Below are 20,621 nucleotides of genomic sequence, written 5' to 3' on the forward strand. Positions count from 1 at the left end.
TTTAGAGTACATAAAATAAAATATAAATTAAAAAATTAAAATAAAAAAATTATTAGTAACTAATTAGGTAAAATATAGTATTCACGTGTGTTTAAGAAGAATTTATATTTAATGTTTTAGAGTGCTTTAAATTCATATTAATTTGAGTGTAAATTTTTTGTTGTTATAGTACAATCATTAATATAATACTATAGAAAAGAATGACCTAACATATTTATCTTTAATATGTTTATTTTATACATTTTAGTGTATATTGTGTTTTATGCATGTATAGTCAATTAAGAGTGTTAGTGTAGATATAATGTAGAATCTTTTATATTTTGTCTTTGCAAAATCAGTTATGATAGCTCAACGCAATACTATTAGATCTTAGTTTAGCACCTAATTAACTTGTAATCACACACCTCACTCTCATCGACCATATATATAAACCCATTGTAAGAAATTGAGACACTTTATTCTTTACTTTTCTAATAATGAATCCCTAATTTCACTCACCTCTGTTCTTTAGCTCTTTCATCTCAATTTTTCTGTAAACTTCTTTTCAAAGCATCTGGTACCTTTCATGATATTAGAGCTACGATTCTGATCTATGGATCACCACATATGTTCTGCAACATCAGCTCAAGCAGCACATACAACAAACTTTAATGGCGTCAATTGCAAATTTTTTAGCCACAATCAAACTCGATGAAGATAACTTCAAAGCGTGGAAGCATCAAGCTCTTACATGTGTTAAAGCCAATAAATTATAGAATCACATCACTGCACTGTCAATTCCAAAAAAATTTCAATTCAGAACAGGATCGAGTTGAAGGAAAGATCTCACAAGAATTCAAAGTATGAGAGCAACGTGACGAGTGCTTGGTCGCGTGGATGTTCTCTGCCATAAATGAACTCTTCGTGAATAGAGTTGTTGAATATGACTATGTGCACAAAATTTGGGCATCACTGGAAGAATACTTCACAGCCAGACAAAAATTGAAGATAAGAATGTTGAATGTAAAACCCAGAATTTTTGAAAAATTTCAGAATGAGCCAATTTTAAATTATTTATTCATTAAGAATTTTAATTTCTGAAATTATTTTATTAAGGCTAATTAAATCAAGTGTTAGATAATTGAATTTGAATTTTTATCTAATTTCATAATTATTGGATAATTTTCATATTTAAATTATAAAGTTTAGTAATAGTAAAATAATAAAGATTTTATGATTTACTTGAAATAATTAAAATTTTAGAATTTAATACTTTAATTCTTATGAATAAAGAAAATTAATTATATTTTCTCTAATTATTGAATTAGAGCATTTTTTAAAAATTAATTTATAATTTATGATTAAATAATATTTTTTTAAGGTAATTTTGTTGAATTAAAATTTATTTTCAATTACTTTATTACCCCCTAATCTTATTAAAAATTACCTAAACTACCCCTAATCAAACCCTAATTTTCTAAAAAAAAAAAAAGAAATCCTAACCCTAGCCCCTCGCCACACAGCCGCAACCCTTCTTTCCCTTCAGCAAATACATTAGAAAAATAAAAGAGAGAAAGAAAGGGGGAAGCAGAGCGAAGTAGGGGAAGGGGCCGCAGAGGAGGGGAGGAGGAGAGGAAGAAGGTCGCGCCGGCGTGCTGGGCTTCGCCGCCACCATCCCGTCACCGTCGCCATCCAGCCCGCCTCGCCACCGCCGCTGTCCTTGTCGCGGAGAAAGAAGGACGCCATCGACGCCGTTTAGGGAAGAAGGAAGAGCCGCGCAAGAGTCAGTGGAGGAGGGAGCCTCTGCTGTGTCCCCACCGCGCTTGGGTGCTGCTGTTGAAGCCACTCCTGCCGCCGCTTCTACTAGGGTTTGTCGCCATCAAGCCACGCGTTGCCGCCACTGGAGAAGCCTTGCGCGTCACCGTCAAGCTTGAAGAGGAAAGGCTGTGTCCCGCGCCACTGCCGTTCGAAGGGCTGAGCTTCGTCGCCGTTGAGTTGCTCTACTTCACCGTGGCTGAGCTCTGCCACCCCCGTTCTTTGGGCTTGTGGTGTTGCTGCGGGAATCACTGCCGGAGCCGCCATCACCGTGACCTTGTTGCTTCGGGTCAACCATGTCTCTGCCTCTGATGTAACTTGTCGTGCCATATCCGTTGGAGCTGCCGTGGTTGGAGCTTATTATTAGAGAAAGCAATTTGCTGCCATGACCTTTCAGTCTAGCCAGCATCATCCTCTTTGTTCCAGTTCCAATGCCAATTTTCTATTTTCTTAAGCCTGTAACGCTTTCTTCCTTACTCTTCTATCATTTTGTTCATCCGTTATACTCTGTCCTAATTATAGTAGCATATGGTTTTGTTCTAGTTGTCGATTTATCTCCTGAGCAATCATTATTGGTGTTGAGATCGTTGCTGTTGCTACTACTATAGTCGTGGGTGATGCAGCTGCCGTTTTGGTCATCGAGTATAGCACGGTTGTTGCCAGAACCACCGCCGGGGCTACCGCTGCTTGATTCAGCCGTTCTTTCTTTGTTTCGGTAAGCGTTTTCGTTTCGAAAGCCTTTAGTTACTATTCTGTTATCATACGCTGAGGTTTTTCAACGTTAGTTGCTATAAGATTGAGTTTCGGTTGTTATATGTCGCGATTAGAGTTGCTGTGGTTACTGCGAAAGTGGCTTAGAGCTGAGGTTACGGTTGTCGGTGATTTCGGGTTGAGAGAGAAGGTTCCTGTGACGCGTTTGGGCTATGGTTTTGACGAGTTGAAGTAGGGGCCTTTTCAGAAAAATCATATTTATATACTAGAATTATTATATATGGATATTATGTGGTAAAATTGTAGCCTTGAGTGATTGTATAAGTCTTATGTAATGTTGGTTGTCTTGGATGAATATGAATGCTTGTGTGACTGGATTATTATTCGGTTTTGTAAAGCAGACTGCTATTGAAGTGCTTCTTTAAAATTGTTTCTTAAAAAGTTGTTGAAATCAAGTTTAATCTGTTGTAAAGGAATTGAGTTCGAATTTGTTTTTCTTGAGAGATGAGAATGATATGAATTTTCGGAATTGGTCTGATTTGAAATTGATTTGGTTTTGAACCCGTGGAAGCAATTGTGGAATGGTTTGGTTGGGATCCGTAAAGGGTGGCAAAGTCTAAGTTTTAGGGTAGGTGCTGTCGAAATTTCTATAAAAACCTTAGACTTTGTTTGAAAAGTTATTTAGAAAGGCTTGGGATTTGAGAAATTGTATTATTTGATTTATTAAGAAAATAGTTATGTTTTCGAGTTTCATTTATTTGGGAAAACTATATGTCTTGAGTTCAATTTACTTAGAAAGGAATTACTTTACCATTTTGAATCATTGAAGAAAAGTTCTATGTTCTAATATTGATTTTTAATATAAAAAGGGCTTATGCTTTTAGTTAGAGTTAAAGATTTCGTTTAGAGGAGCTTTTAGTGATTTTGAAGGAAATTTGATTCTTGATTGAATAATTGCGTTTGTGACATTTTGGAAGAAGTCAGAGAATTGGTTTTAAGGAGGAACCTGAAAGTGGTTTTGATTTAAATGAATCGGTTCCGTTTCAAGTGAATTGGCTTTGGATTGGGTTGTGACTTGTGACTTTATATGATCCGGTTTTATAATAAACTCTATATTTATTTACTTAAATCAAGAATCTATAATTTTAAGAGTTTCAATGAATTTTTAAGAAATTGAGATAGGTTGTCCTTCCCTAAAGTCTTGAGACTCTGCTGAGAAATTTTTATTATCAAATTCATTTTTGGGATGATTGATTTTTGGAGCTTTCATAAGAGATTTTTAATTTGGCCTAGTTGCCGAATTGTTTGGAAGTTTTAGAAGGATGTTGTGGAAATGTGGCTTGTTTTGAAAGAGGAAATTTCTTTTGAGAAAGATGGCTTATAAGCTAGAAGTGATTTGAGAATGCGGATTTTGAAGTTAAGACTGAGATGAATTGAATTTGATTTTCAAAGAAAAGTGCTTTGAGAAAAGTGATTTATGGCTTGAATGGTGATTTTATGAGTTTTATGATGTTGGATGGTGGAAGTGCTATTATGTTATGAGTTGGAATGGCTGTATATGATAATGAATTATGACTGTTTGTGGAATATGTTATGAGCCGGAATGACTGTATATGATAATGAATATTGGCTGGTTGTGGAATATGTTGAGTTGGATGGCTGAGTATGAATATGAATGGTTATTGAATTGATAAAGTGATTGTTTCACTTCCAATTATCTGAGATATGAGTTTCCTTGGGTAGAAGCAGTGGTTAGCCACCACGTGCTCCAGGTTGAGATTCAATACTCTGTTAACCCTATGTCGTAAGTGTGGCCGGATACTGTGAAAGTTCCGGATGAGCTCGCCCCCCATGAATATACACCAGTGAAGGTGTTGGATGTGAATTATGATTATGACTGTGAATAACTCGAGTTGGGGATGCACGACAGAGAGACAGTCCAATGGTTAGCTACCAGGACTTGTTGGGTTGGCTTTATAACCGACAGATGAGACTCATCAGCCACTAGGACAGGCATTCATCATATGCATCTATGTGACATTGTTTGGGTGTGCATATTGTACGTGGTTTGCCTGTGATTAATTGTGTGTAACTGTTAATTGTTCTACTTGATGTAACTACTTGTCTGTGCTTGAGTTTTCCTATTTGTGCTTGCGACTGAAATTCTGTTGGATTGTGGTGGATTGGCTGTTGTTTGGACTATTTGGGCCTAGGGCCGTGGTTGATCATGAGGTGGGCCGAAGGCCACATTTGGTTGATGTTTCTGATTTAGAAAAGTATGAAAAACTAATATGGTTCAGCATAGATGAACTTTTGAAAGGCTTTTGAATTTCTAAGAAATGAACAGTTTTCTCTTTCAGAAAAGATTTCAGGTACTTTTTTTATAGTAAACCTTTGTTTTTGAAAAGATACATAAGGCGATTTTTAATCACTGTAACGGTTTTACCTTCACGTATCCTGTTATAGTAATTCTCAAAAACTCTCTACTGAGAACCCTTTCGAGGATGATGTTCTCACCCCCCTACAAATTTCCCTTCTCAGAATATGGACGCAGAAGTCACGAAGAGTTTATCTAATTGTTGTCGTAATGTTTTGTATTGCTTTAGTTATTATTTATTGTTCCCTCGCCTTTATCTTTATACATTCTGTAAGAGGGATATGAATTGTATTAGTTAATGTTTGTAAAATTATTTAATATATATACAAATGTATGTACTCTTTGTGAGTTTTGTAAGTTGTATGGTATGTATAGATGTACATTACCTAACAAAAGTATTTTGGAGCGGTATTGCGGTTTAAAGTTTTAAACAGGCTCATATTTTAGTATTAAATAGTATAAGAGTCGTCGTAATACCTGAGCTATCAGAATGGCGCAGCCGGAAACGTGACTTTTGAGAGTTAGGGTGTTACATTGAAGGCACAACTAAAGATGATAAAGAAACAAGGTGCAACAGTAATCAAGTACATAGCCAAAATTAACAAGGTAGCTAACTTTTTATCTGCGCTCGGTGTTCCACTTTCAAAAGAAGAACATTTTGATTTTGTGCTAGGAGGGTTAGATGAAGAATTCAGTGCGTTTATTACCATGGTAAACTTAAGAATAGACTTGATGACTGCTAGTGAGCTTGAATCACAGCTTCTTGTACAAGAAGAGGTAAATGAAAGATTTCGAAAATCAGACCTAACTATAGTTCATATAAATCTAGCTAAAAAAGAATCAGGATCAAACAAAGCAAGCAGTGAATTCCCAGAAGAAGAGTCCTATGAAGGCTACTATGCGAGAGGACAATTTGGAAGGCGAGGCAGAGGAAGAAACTTCAGAGGAGGCAGATCTTGGTGGTTAGGAAGCAAACCCCAGTGTGAACTGTGTGGAAGAATTGGTCACACAGTTTGACAATGTTTTCACCGATTCAACCAGCACTACCAAAATCCCCAACTCCACAACCCCAATGGCGGCCCTCCACCACCAAACAGGTATTCCATCAACAAACTCCACATGCTCAGCCATAGCTAGCAAGCAACCACAAGCAATTAAAATCCTCCTCAAGCACTGCACCCCACAAATAGTTTTGACAGTGTTGGCATCCTGACTCTGGAGCCTCTCATCATCTCACATTTGATAAGCTGAATCTACTCAGCAGCTCAGAATACCAAGGACTTGAACAAGTGTTTGGAGGTAATGGAAAAGATATGAGTATTGCTAATATTGGGAGGTCTATCATGCATGCATGTATGTCAAACAAATTTTTCAAACTCCAGAATTTGCTTCATGTACCTACCATTTCAAAGAATCTAGTTAGTGTCTAAAAATTTGCACTAGATAATGGTGTGTTCTTTGAGTTTTGGCCTTATGTGTGTGTTATTAAATGCTAGGAGTCCAAGAAGATTCTGCTGTAAGGAAAATTTAACAATGGATTATATAGGTTCACTGACATTCATATACCAAGTCAAATCTGGAAGACAAATAAAGCACAAGCTTCTCAAGCTTTTGATGCTGAACAGAAAAAGAAAATAAATGCAAACACTATCATTATGGATAGGAGAGCACAAGGTGAAAATGAAAGAGTAGCAAGCAATAACAATGTGATAAGAGAAAGTGAAAAAGAGAAAGAAACAGAAAGAGAAAATGACGAATCAAATACTCTTGAGAATCAAAATTCAAGAGAAATACCAAATTGCACAGTAATAATGTAGGAAGGAGTAACTACAACAGCACATACCAAGTTGCTAATACAAGTGACTTGTGTAATACAATTAGTAATAATGATACAGATGTTGATGCAAATAGCTTGTGTAATAAAGTAGTGCATTTTGATGTACCTATACCATTTGATGTAGTGCATTTTGATGTAACTATACCATTTAATCCCATTACTTCAAATAAATCTGCTGTTGTACGACTATCATAGCCCTACTCATTCTAATTGTGATAGCCATGTACATTCTACTTGTGCTACTTCTAATAAATCTACTGTTGTTGTAATTACAAATCATGCTACTAACCCTGTCACTGATAAACCTGCTCCTTCTAGCTAATTGTGCCACTGAAAATAGATTTGCTGCATTCCTCACAAACTCTACTGCCAATGATGTTACCAATAGCCCTCCTCCCAACCTACTGCACCCTTCCACCACAGCCAATTCCCATGACCTCAACACAAAAACTCCAACTAACACTCTTTGCTCCTTTGACCTATGGCACAAGAGACTTGGTCATCCTTCCCAAAGAATCACCAAAACTATACTAACCAAGCACAACATTCCATTTTCTCTTACCAACAGCACCTCTGCCTTTTGTGAGTCATGCACCATCAACAAAAACCACCTACTCCCCTTTCCACAAGCCCATTCCCAATACAGAAAATCTCTTGAGTTGGTCATCTCTAATCTTTGGGGACCCTCAGTACAACCAAGCAAGTCAGGGTTTACATACTATGCATGCTTTATTGATGCATATAGCAGATACACCTGCACCTTTCTTTTACAAACCAAACTCCAAACATTTATAGCTTTTTGTTAATATAAAATTTTCATTGAAAACAAAACTGGCCAAAAAATCAAGGCACTCAAAACTGACAATGGAGGAGAATACATGTCAAACACCTTCAATTAATATCTCAGAGACCAAGGCATACAACACAGACTTACCTACCTTCACACACCAACAAAATGGATGCGTGGAGAGAAAACATAGATACTTGACAGAAACATTCCTCACTCTTTAATCACAGGCATCCCTACTTCTCTTCTTTTGGGATGAAGCTATCCTCACCTCAACCTTCCTCATAATAAATAGATTACCAACCCCAACTTTAAACCTCAAATCCCCTTTGAAAACCCTGTTCAACACTACACCAGATTATCAATCCCTAAAAGCCTTCGACTGTGCATGCTATCCTTGGCTAAAACCATACAACAAACACAAACTAGATCATAGGTCCACCAAATGCATATTCATAGGTTACAACCCTGACCGCAAAGGGTACAAATGCCTATCTCCATCAGGTAGAGTCTATATGGCAATGAATGCCATTGTTAATGAGCTCGAATTCTCCTTTCCATCATTTAAACCACAACACTCCTTAACCAAACCAAAAAACACTCAAAAGCATACCACCAAGTACCTATATTTTTAAACCATCCTACATAGACATTCATGATGCACCTCCCACTAATACCAATACTATATCTAGTTCATTACAAACTACACAAATTCATGTCACTGACTCTAAGTCTGAAACTAACCTTGTTGGAAGTGTTGATTCCTTTGAAACTGTCCCATTGCAGGTGGAAATTGGACCTCGTATACAACCTGCAGCTGCTACCACAACACAAGTCCCTCAGCTGAGACCCAACACTCAATCCAGCAGTACTGTGTAGAACACACACCACATGCAAACCAGAAGCAAAAGTGGTATCACTTAGCCAAGAGTTTTCACTACCACACTTACCTCAGGCACAGAATCAACCGATAATCTTCTAAAATCCATCGCTCAGGCCCTTACCATCCCATATTGAAGAGAAGCCATGGAAGAAGAGTACACAGAACTAATGAAAAATATTACATGGATACTCGTTAATCCACCTCCACACTCGGCACCCATAGGTTGCAAATGGGTATTCCAAGTTAAAAAGAACCCTGATGGCACAATCCAAAAATACAAGGCGAAGCTCATAACAAAGGGCTTTCACCAAAAGCAAGGAGTTAATTATGACCAAATCTCATTCCTGTGGTCAGACCTGCAATTGTTCGGTCATGCTCAGCATTGCACTTGCAAAAGGCTGGAAAGTACACCAATTCGACTTCAACAATGCATTCGTCAACGGTGATCTCAGTGAAGATGTATACATGCAACAATAAGAGGGCTTCACCTCTCCAAACTCGAATCAAGTATGCAAGTTGCAACATTCCCTTTATGGCCTCAAATAGGCTCCAAGGGTCTGGTTCACAAAACTCAGCTCTGCCCTCCTTAAGTTTGGCTTTGCAAGCACCATATTAGATGTGTCTCTCTTCACTAGATTCACCTCCTCATCAGCAGTTTACATCCTAGTTTATATGGATGACATTTTGGTAACCGACAACTCAGAATCAGAGATCAACTCCATCATGACTTAGCTACACAGCACCTTCTCTTTCAAAGCCCTAGGTGAAATGAACTACTTCCTTGGTATTGAAGTCAAACAGAGCAGCAACAAGACAGTAACCTTAAAGCAGACTAAGTACATTCTGGATCTCCTCAAAAGAGCTGAAATGAGCACTGCAAAACCTGTGCCCACTCCTATGACCTCCTCTCTCAAGCTCTCAGCCTTTGGCCATGGCAGTTTCAACAATCCTACACTTTACAGATTAATAGTTGGAGGCTTGTAGTATGCTACAATCACGAGACCAGAAATTTCTTTTGGTTAACAAAGTTGCACAGTTCCTTCACAACCCTCTTGATTCTCACTGGAAGGCAGTAAAAAGAATCCTCTGATATCTCTCAAGCACAACTCAATATGGTCTAAGATTCAGAAAATTCACAAATTTCAGAGTCTATAGTTTCTGTGATTCAGATTGCGCCAGTAACATTGACGATAGAAAGTCCACTAATGGGTATGGAATCTACCTAGGTCCCAACCTGGTATCTTGGGCAAGTAGAAAACAATCTGCAGTCTAAAAAAATAGTACAGAAGTAAAGTTCAGAGGTATTGTAGATGCAGTAACTGAGATAGTTTGGTTACAAAACTTATTCACTGAGGTCAGAATGCCATGCTCTGCAAAGCCTGTGGTATACCGTGACAATCAAAGTACCGTTCTTTTATCTGCTAATCTAATTCTATACAATAAATCAAAGCACTTTACTCTAAGTCAGTCTTTTGTTAGAGATTTTGTCACAAAAAATAACTCTTCATTCAGCACATTCCAGCACAAGACCAACTAGCAGATACACTCACCAAACCCCTCTCAGTAGCAACATTTCTCAAGTTTCGGAACTTGCTCAGAGTGTTTGAAGCAGATCCTTAGAAGGCCCTTGGTTTGAGTTTGAGGGGCATGTTAGTGTAGATAATGTAGAACCTTCCACAACCTTCCACACTTAGTCCTTATTGCAAAATTAGTTACACTACAACAGACGCGGCGGATGCCAGCGCCGAACTTCCTGCGGTTTCACTAAACGTAGCAACTAAGGGTGGATTGCTGCGATTCATCTCCAAATTAGCCTTCCGACGCCAAATCATTCTGTTTTTGTGTCGAACCCACCAAGCCTGCCGCTAACCCCAAAACATCTACCGATATTATAACCCAAGTTTGCCTCAGAATACCCAAAATCAAGTATCTGAGAAACCCGCCAAAGGATCTGGGCAGAGCACGTGAAACTCTTCCCTGCTCTACCGTGCCCTAATCTGTGACCGTGGAGTCTCGTGGCTGTCCATCCATCCCTCTCCCTCCTGCCGTCGACCCTTTCAGAATTAGATCCGTAGCTCAGAGTCTTCATCACGCGAACACATAAGGGGCAGAGGCACGAAACACATCTCCCCGCACCCATCCTTGCCGCCGTTCTCCTTCGGACACCACTACCAACTGCATCGCCCTTCCTGTTGCTGGTGGATCCATCGCAGCTCCATGGTTTACAATACTGGTATGTACAACACCCCTCTTTTTTAGTAAGGTTCTAGCTTGTTCTTCATTTGTTAGCTCTGTCTCGCATATGAATTGTTCCTTTTTTTTTTTACTAAAAGTAACTGGTATCTGAAAGGGTAGATTAAAGGTTTGTGGGGGTACTTTTTCAACAATTTTGCCCGAAATGATAAGCCATAGAAATAAATTGCAAGTGACAACTCTTTTCTATGTAGCAGAACCTACCACCAAATTTTGAAGTGTGTAAGTCAATGAAGTTGGATGAGCCCTAAAACTAGAAGCAGATAATTTGTATCAATTATATCTAGAATTATAGTCCAAAATAATGAATCCTATTATCAAATATCAATGAAATAAAAGACTTGTTTGAATTTGAATACTATATCGATCCGAAGCTCTCAGTTTTTTCGGTACACTCATAAGAGATGTGATAAGAACTTGGATTGCTGATAAATAACAAAGTAGTACAAAGTTGCATTTTCAATGACTTGGACATGTAAGAGTTTGTCTCATGGTAGTGGTGGCTAATACTGGCAAGGTCAGATTGCATGAACATTGAGACTGGAATGGCTGGATGAACATCAGCGGCATATGTAAAGTTTGAGTTCTAAAGTTTGATATGTGTAGGACTGTTATCCTTGCAAAGAATTCAAGTATTCTATCATCTATAGCATAGTACACTCTTTAGATTATTACTCTTGTTTCTCAGTTCCTGTTATATCATTATTACTTATTTGTCATCCCAATACACTTGCCAATTACTCATATATCTACAAACAACACAGCTCCTGCTACTATTCACAATCGAAATGCCTAAGCTACCAAATGAAGTCAATGTTAAGAGTAAAGAAAAATGCTGAAAGGACTAAGTTGCAACATTGGCGCAGTTAAAAATATTTCCTTTATCCCCTTGTCCTTTATCCCTTAAATATTTCCTTCTGTCTCCTAACTTTGTGGAAATATTTTCTGCTAAGAAGTAATGTTATAACCCCCATATTCCTGCTTTAGAATTCTTAGTTACTAAGTTTAGCTTTTGTGTTTTGTTAATCACATTTTTGTTTCCTCTTGCTCTGTTCAAGACCTTAGCACAAAAATCAGTGCTCTGTTCAAGACCTTACAAAGTTTATCTTTTCTGTTACTTCATTGACCGAATTTGTTTCCTAAGATTGTGTTGGAGTTCTTGCACTTATTATATTTCAAATTAGTTCATGATTACTTCAATTTGTACTATTTTGTTCGCTTTAGTATTAATCTTTGATTTGGAAATATAATATGACTAGTGGAGCTGTTTATGTAGCCTTATACTAAGTTGAAAGTGAGGAACTTTTGTCTGGTTGGTCTAAACAGAACACAGCAAGGTGTATCTTTTTGAGACTCATAGAGGCTTTGTTTTGGGGTATACTAATCAAATTGTGTTCACTTTTTATGACCAAGTGTTGTGGGTTTTTTAATGGTGTAGTTGATGATAGTGCAACAGTATGCTAGTTACAAGTTAAATATTTTACATCTACTTTGTTTGATATTAATATATGAACGATGATATAATAAAGCTACCGATTAGACTTTTTACTATATTTTTCTTCACTTGATATGCTTATTTATATTGTGATAGGACCTGAATTAATTCTTCTTAAACTGCATTTGAATTGTGTATTTACATCTTAGTTCTTAGCCAGTGATCATGGTCATTGATTTGCTTTATTTAGCTGATAAATGACAAATTTAAGTATTAGTTATACTCTTTTGGTAATAATATCAATAGTTAAGTGCTGAAAAAGCCATCTTCATTTTAGTGGACAATGTACTTCATCCTACAGAAGCAATTATGTCTACCATATATGAAGAGAAGGATAAAGATGGCTTACTTTCTTTATGTAACATACAGTAGTGAGAACATCTTTGGGGATCTCACTTCCCACATGCATTAGCCATTTCCTTATATCTATGACTATGATTAATGATTTGTATGATGAATTCGTTGGTTTTCTCATATCAGGAACCTCGATTTATCTCAATGACATGTACAGTTAGTATATATATAAATGATCATAAATGATATATTTAAATTTCTGAGAACCAAATTAAGCTTCAAAATCCTCTTATTCAGTCTTTTGACCCTCCTCTTGATTGTTCTTCATGATTATCTTTGGATGCTGAATGAGATTTTATCTTTTTAACGAGAATAAATAGTAATTTTATTGTTTGTTACATGATTTGTAATGTTTGCATACAAGCACAGGCACCAAACATGTACACCATCAGACATTAGCTGATGTGAATAAATCTTATATGCAATGTAAAGAGAACATTTTAATTTCAACCTTCCACCATCACACTAAAAGAAACAACATATAAAGCACAAAATTTTAGGTTGTCATAACTGCTTTTCTTCGGATGATTTCGTAACATACAGCTTGCTTGGTGGTTTATATTTAGATCTAGTTAGTTATAATTAAGTATTGTGAGTTGTGTTCAGGAGAGATCCATGATTTTCCAATTATGCTATGAACTTAATTAAATATATATCAATTAATATTCCGTAATAGAGATGTTTGATTAGCTAGGGTGTATCACTGAAAATCTAATAAATAAGGACACCGCAAAATGAAAAGGCAATTTGGAAGATAGGAAGCAAGGGCTGTAGGTGTTGGAAAAGATGCTCACCAAAGCATTTTTCGATTTATTTCACTCACGACATGAATAGATTCAAAGGCTTTGTTGTTTTTTTTTTTTGCACTGTGATCTGTTATCTATATTTTTGTTTTATATATTTTTACCCTCTAACTTCTGTGCCTCATATTGGGTCAGTTTCTTATGTTGTGACCTGTCGAATTAGTTGAATGGGTGCACTACATATCAATGCTATTATGAAGAAATCACATTACTTGACATCCGCTGATCACAAGTATTAATTAATTGAGATGCTGACCCTTTCTATTCGCATGCAATCATTCTTTTGTTTTTAATATCTATTAACTTTACGTTAACTCCAATTCTATGTGGGTATGAACATTCACATATAAGATATAACTGGTTTGGGGGGGGAGGGGCAATTATGTTCGTATCTTCAATGTCACTATAAAAAGGGGTTAAAGAATATGGCCACTGATAGTTTGATCTAATTTTTGATTTAATTTTTCACAAGGGGTAATGATGGCTATTAATTTAGGCATATTTTCATAAATAAAAAAATCTGAAATCGTTACACCTGCTAGGAATATGACTATTCATAATTGTAATGGTGAATCTAATGGAGTGGATGGTGCTCATTCAAAGAGAGACGATTAACTTTAGGCATATTTTCTTAATTAAATCTACTATGTTTATTAATGATGGCTATTAACTTTAATTATAGTTTCTTAATTAAAAATATCTAGAATAAATACACCTGTGATAAATAGGAATATTAATAATTGTAATTATAGTTTCTTAATTAATGATGGCTGTTAACTTTAATTACAGTTTCTTAATTAATATTGATAATGTCCTAAGGCTTTATTAGTGTGCTCGTCCATTAACAGCTTTCTCTTTGGACTTTGATTTTCCTGATTTATATGTAGTTAGATCATTTGGAAAAAGAGATGCTATTAATATAATTAATACATGTACGTATATAAACTGGTATTTACTATCTTGTTACATAGTTATAATGTGAGTAATGCTATTAGCCTAAGATGCGGTGGTTCCTTTAACAACCTGTAAATGTAGATAATTTTAGCTAATATCCAATGTTTAATTAAGGGAATTTAATACGACATAGAAGGTGAAAGAGAAATAGCAGTTATTTGTTGGTTAATTATTCTATTCTTCCATGAGATATTAATCTATTTTTGCATGCTTCATGTGTTTATACTAGGATTTTAAGATACCCAGGAAAGTTCACTTCAAGAAAGGCACAAGAGTGGAGCCACCGCGTCAGCAGCCTCCAGCTACACCTCCTGTGTTTTCACCATCCGATGACGATGACTGGCTCATCCCTCCGCCCCCTAGTAATGGTGGTGTCTCCACAGCTGCTCCTCTGCAACCCTTTCATCCACCCAGGAGCGAACCAAGACCTGAGCCACAGGCCGCTAACGGTTCACAAGTGACGGAACCGTGCAATGAAGACATTGACCCAGAGGCGAACGAGGTAGATTCGTTTGATGAACACATTGACAGGATGTTTGCTGCTTCTGATGCTGGCAAGCGCAAAGGACAAAAGACTACCGAGTTTTGGGATGTTGATCTCATTGGTAACAAGTATTGAACCATAAAACTTTTTAATTGATTAGCTAATGATATACTTATGTATGGCTCACATGAATAAGATTTTTTTTCTTTATTTATAGATTCTGAAGGAATAGTCAAGCAAGCTAAAATGAGTGTGAGGGAGGCTATGGAGCGGTCTCTTAATGGTAGCAAGATCATACTGAGGTTCAACGAGGAACTGCAAGCAGTGGGAGATGGAGCTGGCATGTTGAGTGGCATTCTAGGAGCGCTGGGATCTGATTACAGCAAATTTCCTATCTGTGAAAAGAGTTGGGCTAAGGTGCGGGGCAAAGACAGGGTTTATGATGATTGCATAAAGGTAATGACTTTTGGCATTGTTTAATCATATCAAATCTTTCAACTTGCAATTACTTACAGCTGGAAATTGTCGTCGCAGGAGATGTTCCACTTTCAGGATAGCAGTGGTAGAATCAAGAAAACACTTTTGAAACAAATGGGGAGGTCTTGGAAGGACACAAGGGGGAGGCTGTATGACTCGCATTACAAACCAACATTAACACTTGAGCAGAATCTTGAGAAGCGCCCGGAGGGAATTTTGAGAGAGCATTGGAGGTGGTTCATTGACTATCGTAATGATCCTGCAACAAAGGTACCCCATTTATTTAATTAGGACTAGGCCAATTCAATCTGGAACCCACCGATTAAATCAATAACCTAATGATTCAATGATTTAACCAGTTCAATTCTAATAACTATTGATTCAAAATCTGATCTAATACATGTAATTTTAAAAAAAATGAAATCCTTTCAAATCTAAAAATGCAATTTTGATCATTTTTTGATATGATTTGATATATATAAATAGTTTTTTTACAATTCATTTGAATTTGAACCCTGTTAATTAATATACATGTTTAATTAAATGTAATATATCCATTCTCAGCATAAGTTACGGTCCAGAAGGAATGTTTGACTAAAATCATAATATATACATGCATGATAATGAGATTGATGTACACCAACTTTCATTATTACAACCTTATTTTTTGCCTGTTACCGTAAAAGATATTTGATTTAATTTGAGTACCTCTATTATTATAATTTATGCTATATCATTGTCATTGGGCTATGTCACACAACCTTGCTAAGGCTTTTTTCCATTAGTTGTGGTGAGAGTTAGGGGTTGTATTTGCATATTAGAAATACAATAGTATTGTTAACTTCTTATATATAAATAGGGACATCATCCATATAACTGTTGTTCTTGTTAAAGCAATACTTAACTTAAGATTACGTACAATTTATTCAATTTCCACGCTACTATACTTAATGTTGATTTTTAATAGGCGAAGTGCAAGCAAAACGCGCTGAATCGATAGAAGCAACTTTACACGCACACTGGCAGTTCTAAAAGCTTGGCTAGGGCAAGGGAAGAAGAGGTAATATAAATTTGTAATAAAGTATAAGTGGCATTTAGTGTTGATTTATTTATAGAGTTAAACAACAAAGAATTATTGAAAAAATTTAAAGAAGTGAAATTCATGGCATAAATTGTATTGTCACAGTCACAAAAGTAAGGGAGAATAGTTGGCAGGGGAGAAGTATGGATCCTAAAGCACAAAAGATCTGATGGCAGCTATATACATGAAGAAGCTCGGAGGATTGGTGTAAGTACACTTAATCATTTATGCTGTAACATGTTGGGTTTAGTTATTAAAATGTCTTGAGTATGCTATTAGCCTAGTGTGATTGTGTAATTTTATTTATGCCTGCAGGAAAAAATATCTGAGATTGAGTAGCTGGATGAATCTACAAGAATATTATCAGAAAATGATTTCCTTGCCCAAGCTCTCGGTAAAGAGCACCCGGGTAAAGTGTGTGGGATGGGATACGGGCCGACACCAAGTCAACTCTTCCGTCCGAGTTCGCAGCCGCCGGTGGATAGAGTTCAAGTAGAAGAGGCTCAAAGGATGCTGTGTGAACTACAGGCGGAGGTGACAACCAAAAAATTGAAGAGGAATGCAATAGATGATGAATTAGCAGCAGTGAAAATTAATAACGATAAGATTCTTCAGATAAAAAGATGTTAAAAAAATACGCAGGTTTGTCAAATTAATTAAAATAAAATATTAAAAAAAATCTTCGGAATAGCGGCGGTTCGGTTTTTAAACCGCCACGAATAAAATCCTTAGAAAACGAAGCAACAAATAGCGGCGGTTCAAATTCGCCGCAAATAAATTTCCGTGTTATCCTTGCGGCGGTTGATGACTGTTGCAACCACGCATGGGAAATCACTCTTGGATGATATAGCGACGGTTATAAACCGCCGCTAAACTATTCGACGCAAAATTCTTGATTTGCGGCGGTTATGCCAGCGATTGCTGGAAGCCGCCGCAAAATGTGATTTCCGCTCCTTTATGCGTTGCGGCTATTGATTCGCTGGCAACCTGTTTAGCGGCGGTTTAGAACCGCCGCAATTCGACAATAAAACCGCCGCTATTCTCCACATGTCCTGTAGTGTTATGACAACTGAGCACAATATTGTTAGACCCTGGTTTAACACCTAATTAACTTGTAATCACACACCTCACCAATCATATATATAAACCCACTATAAGAAACTGAGACACTTTACTCTTTATTTCTCCAATAATGAATTCTTAATTTTACTCACCTCTGTTCTTTAGCTCTCTCATCTCAATTTTTCTATAAACTTCTTCTCAAAATTTCTGGTACCTTTCAAAGAGAACGACCACATCATGTGTCGAAATCACTTTAACACCGTTTCTAACTATTACATTCTTGTAAAGTTTTTTAAAAGTAGAACATTTTAGGATCAACAATTTTATTAATAATTTTGGTTAGTATTTGACTAACACAAATATTAAATTATTTTTAATAAATAAATTTTATTAATTCATATATATAAATTTTGAATAATATAAATACAAACTGTATTGATTTATATGTATAAATTCTAACAAATACAAATATAAACTATATACTTTTTATATGTAAATTCATATAAAATATAAGTACAAATTATTATTACTCACATACCATAAAATGACGATATTTCGTAGCCCATAATATATATATATTAAGAAGTACCCAAGAAATTAAGAAGAGATTGCTTTTCTTTTTCATAATCCAAGATAAACTTAACTACGAGTGGGAGAAAAGCAATGTGGAACCGTACAAACCTCCGAAATGCAATAGGAATCAAACCTTGATATAAAGTCAACAGCTCACTAGACATACGAAATTTTATTTTTAACACACGTCACAACAACATAACAATAAACACCTAAAATACTTAGACCACGTGCAACACTACTCGCCCTTTGTTATTGGAATACATGCAGTTCATGACATACACAGAGATCTTTCTATCTTGAAATCATGCACCACGTGCAAGTTTAATAAACTGGTTCTCCTTCTGAGCAGTGTACAACAAAGATGAGGTGAAAGACCATGAGGCAAGGTTATGCGTTTCATATAGTTGGCCCGAAGCAGCTGAAAATCCAACCCTAACCCATTCTGGAAGCACAGTCCTCAAGTCAACGACATGAGATAGTTCGAATCGTTGACCATCAGGGTAAGTAGCAACAACCGTTAGGGTTTTAGTAGTAGGGTTATAACTTATGAGGACGTTAAGGACTTGATTATCTCTCCTTGACCAATATGTAACTGCCGAGGATTTAATAGAATTGACATCAATTCCGATGTGACGGTAGTATGGATCCCATTTGTTTGAGTTGTGATCCACGAAGGTGTCGAACTCAACTGCAAGAATTTGGTTTGCAGAAGTGTTAAGAGCGGTTTCAGGGTCAAAAAGGCCCAACGTCCCTCCGGCTGAACCGGCCGGTATGGTAGTGTCTGATGGTGCAATGAAGAAGGCTATACCATCGGCCGCAGAACCGGACGGTCCTGTGAGATAAAAGCTGAACTGAGTCTCGAAGCTTGCGAGCCTGTTGGTGCTTTGTTCCCAAAGGCGCACTTGTGCTGTGTGCAAGACTCGGCCTACGGTGTTGGGCAGTGGGTGGCCGGTGGCGTTTGTCTTGGTAAGTTTAACTACATTGTTGTCTGCGGAAATTTCTGCATCGCCTTGTAGGATTAGGTTTCTTTCGTCTGGGGCGAAGTTGATAAAGCTGAAGGAAAGGGAATCTGTGGAGGTTGCGGTGTTGAGTAGTGTAAGGAAAATGGCAATGAAGAAAGGTGGAAGAAGGTTTTTGGTGGAGATGGCCATGGTATTGAGGTTCGTAATGCTTATTTTGGTTTAGGATGTGAGGGATAATATTTAGCCTCTTAGCAATTTATAGTAGCAACATGCATGGCATCTGAACCACGACAATTCCCGTTTTGAGTTTCTTAATTAATAGTCAATGATGGTGGGCGTTGGTTTAGTTTAAATATTATTGTATAAGGTCACATGTCTATATAGATATTGTGCTGAAATTGTTTCTTCCAAAGCTTAACCAAATGTTACCATAGTTAATATATTTCTAATACCTTCTCTTACATAAAAGCTTTTTTAGATTTAATTTGAGTAAATTTTGCATAAATTATTTTTATATTTTTGTTTATCTTATATTGATTTTTTTTATCAACAAAAATCGAATTCTAAACTATTTATCATAAAATATTCTAATATCGTATTATAAAATACAAAAATTTACATAAATAAAAAAAGACACGTAAATGATTATCTGAGATTTATTTTAATAACTCATCGAGGTGCACAAGTATTTTTATAATCATTTGAAAAAAATGTTCATAAATATGTTTTAACTAGTGTTTTTTTCTGTAATAACATTACGGTTATATAAATTTAAAATTACGTTAAATTTATCTTGACATTATAGATTACGACAGATAGAATCAAATTATTTTTGGCTAAAAAAATCAGGGTCTCGATAGATAAAAAAATTAAATAATAAATTTTTTAGTTACTATTTTCATGTGAAAGAGTTTAACTTTTTACTAATAATTAATTTTAATATTCGTTATCTAAAATAAAAGAATTTAATGTATATACTTTTACATTTGATTAGATGCTAAGTTTGTTACACAAATAAAAATAATTAATTTTTATACTTATTATTTTAAAATAATATTTTTTTCTCTCTATATATAAAAAAATATAATTAGATATTAGTATAAAAAAATTTATATTAATAGTTGTCGTTAAATTAATAATATAATATAACTATATTTCAATTCCGATTTTAATATTTTAATTTTAATTTTAATTTTTAATTAGAGAATATCATGTTGCACATTTTGATTATCAAATTTGTAATTAGTCATTGATAATAATATATAAAAGAGATAGAATTGGTGTTGAATAAGAGAGATAGAGAAGGAGGTTGGGAGGGAGAGAAAGAACGAGAAAACTTAATTTTAGAAAGAAAGATTTGATTTTAATTATAATAAAAAAATAATATATGACATATTTTAGTTATAAAATTAGTAATATATAATAGATATAATAGATTTAATCCTAATAAAATTATGATTCATAGAAGAAAGATATTTCGGGTACATATAGCACCAAATTTTGAGAAATTTAAATTAATAGACTAAACAATGTTAATGGTATAAAGAAGAAACTCAAAATTGCCAAGGACATTAAAAAAATCACTAATACTAAAATAAAAATAAGAATGATATTAATTTTAATCAATAATAAATTAAACCATACCAACTAATTGAATATTGTATGCTATTTTAGAGAATTTTTTTATTTAAATTAGATAAATATAAAATTTATGAAAATACATAAAATTTA

At 35.6% G+C, this 20,621-nt stretch overlaps 2 protein-coding genes across 3 annotated transcripts; one reads left to right on the plus strand and one right to left on the minus strand.

Moving 5' to 3' along the window:
* Positions 1–1,480: 1,480 nt before the first annotated feature.
* LOC112778986 (uncharacterized) lies at positions 1,481–16,969 on the plus strand. Of its 2 annotated transcripts, none has more exons than XM_072228834.1 (8): positions 1,481–2,252; positions 2,338–2,509; positions 14,478–14,853; positions 14,950–15,188; positions 15,267–15,479; positions 16,177–16,269; positions 16,396–16,497; positions 16,606–16,969. In XM_072228834.1, the coding sequence occupies exons 3-6, from the start codon at positions 14,781–14,783 to the stop codon at positions 16,207–16,209; spliced, it is 558 nt and encodes a 185-aa protein (XP_072084935.1). In that variant the 5' UTR covers positions 1,481–2,252; positions 2,338–2,509; positions 14,478–14,780; the 3' UTR covers positions 16,210–16,269; positions 16,396–16,497; positions 16,606–16,969. The 2 variants fall into 2 exon arrangements, with proteins under 2 accessions (XP_072084935.1, XP_072084934.1); XM_072228833.1 differs by having other exon boundaries at positions 1,488–2,252; positions 14,478–14,860.
* A 1,072-nt stretch (positions 16,970–18,041) lies between these two features.
* Positions 18,042–19,113, minus strand: LOC112779682 (mannose/glucose-specific lectin). Its single transcript, XM_025824018.3, has one exon. It carries the CDS (start codon positions 19,077–19,079, stop codon positions 18,231–18,233), a length of 849 nt encoding a protein of 282 aa, XP_025679803.1. The 5' UTR covers positions 19,080–19,113; the 3' UTR covers positions 18,042–18,230.
* Positions 19,114–20,621: the final 1,508 nt, after the last annotated feature.

Source organism: Arachis hypogaea, chromosome 19 (genome assembly GCF_003086295.3).
Source record: "Arachis hypogaea cultivar Tifrunner chromosome 19, arahy.Tifrunner.gnm2.J5K5, whole genome shotgun sequence".
Classification (NCBI taxonomy): Eukaryota; Viridiplantae; Streptophyta; class Magnoliopsida; order Fabales; family Fabaceae; genus Arachis; species Arachis hypogaea.